The sequence below is a fragment of the Camellia sinensis genome, chromosome 2 (assembly GCF_055761805.1).
Source record: "Camellia sinensis isolate YWXY chromosome 2, ASM5576180v1, whole genome shotgun sequence".
NCBI classification, from domain to species: domain Eukaryota; kingdom Viridiplantae; phylum Streptophyta; class Magnoliopsida; order Ericales; family Theaceae; genus Camellia; species Camellia sinensis.
This window is the reverse complement of record NC_138962.1, coordinates 200,707,477-200,713,447: the sequence shown is the minus strand read 5'-3', so window position 1 is coordinate 200,713,447 and position 5,971 is coordinate 200,707,477. Positions and strand designations below refer to the sequence as shown.

The window sequence follows — 5,971 nt, the reverse complement described above, 5'->3', positions numbered from 1 at the left end:
TAATATAAAAATTAAATTGAAAAATTATATATAACCACACTTGAAACTATGATGAAAATAAATATATATAATCACACTTATTTAAAATGTATGATTAAAAAAAAATATTATCTCACTCATTAAATTAAATGTGATTAAAAAATCATTTTGATTTTTTTAATCACATTTCTAATAAAAGTGAGATATTTTTAATTCTTTTTATGTGATCTTTAATCACATGTTAATTAGAATGTGTGATTAAAAAATATAAATACAATCACACTTAATTGAAAAGTGACATAAAAAATAAATAGTATCACACTTAATCAAATCAAGTGTGATTAAAATATCAATCTAATTTTTTTTATCACATTTCTAATAAAAGTGAGATATTTTCATTTGTTAAAGTGTGATCTAATCACACTCATTTAAAAAGTGTGATTAAAAAGTAGTAGTGTATATATAATCACACTTTAATTAGAATGTGTGATTAAAAAATATATAAATAATCAAACTTTAATTAGAATGTGTGATTAAAATATATATAAATAATCACACTTATTTAAAAAGTGTGATTAAAAAGTAATATGATATATATAATCACACTTCAATTAGAATGTGTGATTAAAGATATATATATATATATATATAATCACACTTTAATTAGAATGTGTGATTAAAATATATATATATATAATCACATTCATTTAAAAAGTGTGATTAAAAAGTAGTAGGGTATACATAGTCACACTTTAATTAGAATGTGTAATTAAAATATATATATATAATCACATTCATTTAAAAAGTGTGATTAAAAAGTAGTAGGGTATATATAATCACACTTTAATTAGAATGTGTGATTAAAAAATATATATATAATCACACTCATTTAAAAAGTGTGATTAAAAAGTAGTAGTGTATATATAATCACACTTTAATTAGAAGGTGTAATTAAAAAATATATAAATAATCACACTTTAATTAGAATGTGTGATTAAAAAATATATATATAATCACGCTTATTTAAAAAGTGTGATTAAAAAGTAATAGTATATATGTACTCGCACTTTAATTAGAATGTGTGATTAAAAAAATGTATATATAATCACACTTAATTGAAAAGTGACATAAAAAATAAATATTATCACACTCAATCAAATTAAGTGTGATTAAATATCAATCTGATTTTTTTTATTACACTTTCAATAAAAGTGAGATATTTTCTTTTGTCAAAGTGTGATCTTTAACTATTTTTGTAATAGTGGTGTCACCTCTTCACTAACATTCTCATCAAATTGCTTTTTTCTGCAAATGACACGCTTTTCGCAAAATACTGGATCAATTTCCATTAGAGTAGCAACTTCTTTTGCCTCAATCATTATAGCGATCCCAGGTTTACCCTTGTTGTATAGTGATCCGGACATGTGTCCGTGGATGTTGGTAGTTGTTTACTATCTTGTTTACATCCCTTCTTACTTTGTATTTGAGTTATAGGATGTGTTGGGCGGGTTTGTTACAGGTTGGTTGAGTTTACAAACCAAAACTAGTTGCCCAGATTTTTGGCCTGTACGCTCGAGCGGAGGTGTTGGCGCTCGAGCGGAGATTACACCCATTCAGTATTTTCCTGTGCAGCGTTGTACGCTCGAGCGTGGTATTGGCCGCTCGAGCGGGGTTGTCTGAGTGCCGCTCGAGCGTAGGGTTGGGAGCTCAAGCGGAGGCCTGGTTCTGCAAAAGTGCTGGGCGAGTGCATTCTGCGCTCGAGCGGGAGGTTGGCCGCTCGAGCGGAAGTCTGTGAGTGGCCGCTCGAGCGGGGTGTTTTACGCTCGAGCGGACGACTGGGTTTAAGTCCCGAAATTGTGACTTTTCAAATCACTTTTTCACTTTCTCTTCTCTCTCTTACTTTTCTAAAATCACCATTGTTGAGCCTCTCACTCTAGACTCTACCTTCTCTCTAGGTTTTGATCTAGTAGGAGTGATTTACTCACCTTTGGCCTTTACAAAAAAGTTGTTGATCGTCGAGGGCTACTTTTTAATCTGAAAATCTCGGGTTTTGGAGCACGTTAGGTTTAGTCGTCTTCTCCTTTGGGACTCTGAATTTGAGGTAGGGATAACCTACTCCTCTCTATGGGTTTTGTCTTTAAATTTTGGTATTTTGAGATGTTGGGCTTGGTTTGGTAATTTTGTGAAAGTTTGGAGCTTTTGTGTAATTTTACAAAAGTTGGGGTTTTATTCATAATAAACCTAGATGCATGTTTGGCATAGAAAAATGGAATGATTGTTGAATCATTGATGAAAATGGGACCTAAGGGTGGAAATGGTAATTATGGAAAATGGCCTAATTACATTGTTTAATTAATTGGGATAATTAATTGGTGAGAAATGAGGAAATGGAATGTTGATTGAATATCCATTTGTGCATTTATTTTCTGTTTTTAGAAATAACTGCTTTAGGCTATCGGTGGAGGATAGTCGAGATTGTTGTAGACAATGCATGATGATTAGGTAAACGGAAACTAATCAATGGAATGTGTCATGGAACTTGACGGTTGATAGAATACATTAATTGTGTGTATTGTGTGATTGTATATAGAACCAATGTGTTTATATACGTTATGTGTAGAGGAGGAGATAGGGGATGTACTCCGCGGTTTAGGGGAAGATAGGGGATGTACCTCTAAACCGGATAGGTATTGGGAGGAGATAGGGGATGAACTCCGTAGACAGAGCTCATATGCTTGTCTAGAGAAGTGAAGATAGAGCTCATATGCTTATCTTTGTGAAGTGTGGATACAGCTTGTATGCTTATCTGTGGATATTGTTGATATACATATCTGTTATAGAGTGTGGATACAGCTTGTATGCTTATCTGTGGATATTGTTGATATACATATCTGTTGAGAATGTGGATATAGCTTTTATGCTTATCTGAATGTGAGATATAGTTTTTATACATATCTGTGGAAATGATGATAGAGCTAGCATGCTTATCTGTTGAAAAAGGGAAAATGAAAAGTAATTGGAACTTGTAAGTCGTTGACATAAATATGTAATTTATGTGATTGTATCAGTGTTGACCAACTATCAATTGCTAATGTTTTAGTCATTGTCCATGGTTGGTTTAGTGTATTTCTACTGGGCTGTGGCTCACCCTATATGGGAACATCATTTTCAGGTGCAGGAAGCATGCCACCTCCAAGGACATAGCTGGGAGGCTAGTGGCGGATATACTTTTGTCACCTAACTTTTGATGTATTACATGTAACTTCAAGCCTAGGGCTTAATGTGTAAACGAGTTAGTACTCTTTTGTTGTAACCAAGTGTTAACTTGGAGAGCTGTAAGCCTGTAGGGCATTTTGTTGTGATGTTAACATGTATTATTTATGATATGGAGCTCTAATGAATAAAGGAATATGGTTGGTTTAATGTTATTATTTTGAGGGCGTTACAATCATGGCATCCAAAAATCCAGTTTCTCTATACTTTTCAAGAAAGGTAATGAGTCTTTTTAACTGAATTATAGAAACATCAATATGCATGTCTTCCCTTTGAAATATTTTGCTAACTGAGTTAACTACAAACAATAAATTGTGCCAAATAATCATGCCAAGCAAAAATTCAAAGTTCTCAATTTCGTATGTTGCTAAAGACTCAGCTTCACTCTTTGTATTGTGGGGTTCACCAAGATTTGCCAAATGATTTAAAGCATCTCTTATTTGTGGAGCTTGATATCTTATTGCTTTAATACTTTCAACGCGACTTTCCCACCTTGTTTGTGACAATGGCTTCAATGTGAGACCTTCCACATGATTTTTGAAAACTTTCCACTACTTTGTAGAAGATAAAAACAATAAATATATACATTGTAATACTCCAAAAAAAGAGATAGCTTTGGGACAAGAGTTAGCCATATCACAAAGTGCAAGGTTAAGACTATGACAATCACATGGTGTGTAGAATGCTCTAGAATTTATTTCAAGTAGCCTTTTCTGTACACCTTTGTGTTTCCCTTTCATGTTAGAGCCATTATCATATCCTTGCCCTCTTATATCACCAATATCAAGTTGGAGTGTGCACAATACCTCTTTAAGTATATTAAAAAGACTCAATCTCAATGTGTCATCCACCTTTAAAAATTCTAAAAAGAACTCTTCCACCTGTACTTGATTAGTTGAAACATCCACACATCTTATTACAGGAGACATTTGTTTTTCATGACTAACATCTGGAGTACAATCAAGAATAACTGAAAAATATTTCACTTCTTTAATTCTTTTCACAATTGTACTTTTGATCTCACCCGCTAACATCTGTATCAATTCATTTTGGATTTTGTGACAAGGATAATGGTAATGAATTTCATTCCTTTCAATGCGATGTAGGTGGTCTTGCATTACCGAATCAAATTGAGTAATCATTTCAATTAAACTTAAAAAATTTTCATTTCTTTCTTGATAAATCTTCTCATTGTCTCCACGAAACGCTAAATTATTTTTAGCAAGAGTTCTCAAAACAACAATTATCCTTAGGAACACATTTTTCCAATGTTCTCTCACCCTATTGATTTGTTCTTGAACACCTTTATCAATTGTTTCATTCTTTTGCAATCTTTTCTCCAATTCAATCCATTTGCTCATACAAGTAATGTGCTCATTGCTAGTTTCATGACTTCTAAGCCTGTGACTTAGATTCTTCCAATCTTTAAATCTATTAGTAGCCAACTGAGTTTTGTTCCCATCTTCCTTAAACAACTTACACCAAAAGCAAAATACTTTATTTGATGCATCTGAATATACTAGCCATTTCCTATCTTGCTTCTCTCCATTTGATAAATTTCGAATGTAATATGTAGAGGAGAAATGTTTATCCTTGTCATCTCTAGGAAAATTGACAACATTACTTCTTATAGGACCTCTTTCAACTAATAAATCTTTGAAATTCTGATCAATCTTGTCCCAATTACTTGGGTCATTAATATTTAAAGGTCCATATTCAACATTAAAATCTTCATTTTCAGTGGCTTTCTCATTCACCAAATCTTCATTGTTTTTCTCATTCAAACATCCAATAGGCTCTTCAACACCCAAATCTTCATTATCATTCTTATTACATTGGTTAAGTTCTTCAATTACCAAATCTTCATCAACAAAACATGAACTTTCTATTTGTTTCTTGCTACCAAAAAATTTATCAAGCGCTCCCGATTGAGATTGAATAAAATTTTCTAATGTTTGCTTCTTTTTCTTTTTTTCACATCCAGAAATATGCTTCATAGGAGACATGATTACTCTATATAATCATAAATCCACACAAATTCACAATCACTGATTTCTGCAAATAATATACTTTCAGAATTAGAGCATAACAAAAATTATAGACTTTCACTAAAGCACATAAATTAGGTAATTTTCTAATTTAAAGAACAAATTATATAGGGCAAGAAATTAGGAGGAAAATTCGGGGGAAAATTAGGGCAACAAATTAGGGGAAAAAATAGGGCAAAAATTTCCTCTATTTAAATGTGATATATATATATATATATATATAGAGAGAGAGAGAGAGAGAGACTCACGGTTTTGATACCCAAAATCATTAATGCTCAGCATCCGTCAAATATGGAGGAGAGGAGAGGACTGAAGACTCACGCGGTTTCATCTTCATCAGTCCAATGCAAGAGAGAGATCAGTCCAATTCGAGAGACAGAGATGTGTTTCTTTCAGTGACCCATGTGATGAATTCATTCTTCTCAGCCTCAGGGTAGGTATATTATGATGTGTTTCTTGTTTTTGGGCCCATGTTCATTGGGCCTCTATTATGATATTTTATTTTTTATTTTTTTGGCCCCATGTTCAATTGGACTTATAATATTTGGATTTTTTTTTTATATTTAAAACACAAAATCATATTTTGGGACCCTATTTTCAGCCCAAATCTGGGGGCCCAAAGTGCAGGCCTCTTTGGCCTGCCCTCAGGGCCGAGCCTGCCTGTGGGGGCC

The 5,971-nt window shown here is 32.8% G+C and overlaps 1 protein-coding gene across 1 annotated transcript; it reads right to left on the bottom strand.

Annotated features, from left to right (window-relative positions):
- Positions 1-3,803: 3,803 nt before the first annotated feature.
- On the bottom strand, positions 3,804-5,258 carry LOC145819358 (uncharacterized). Its single transcript, XM_082913342.1, has one exon. The coding sequence runs from the start codon at positions 5,256-5,258 to the stop codon at positions 3,804-3,806; it is 1,455 nt and encodes a 484-aa protein (XP_082769468.1).
- Between the last annotated feature and the right edge of the window lie 713 nt (positions 5,259-5,971).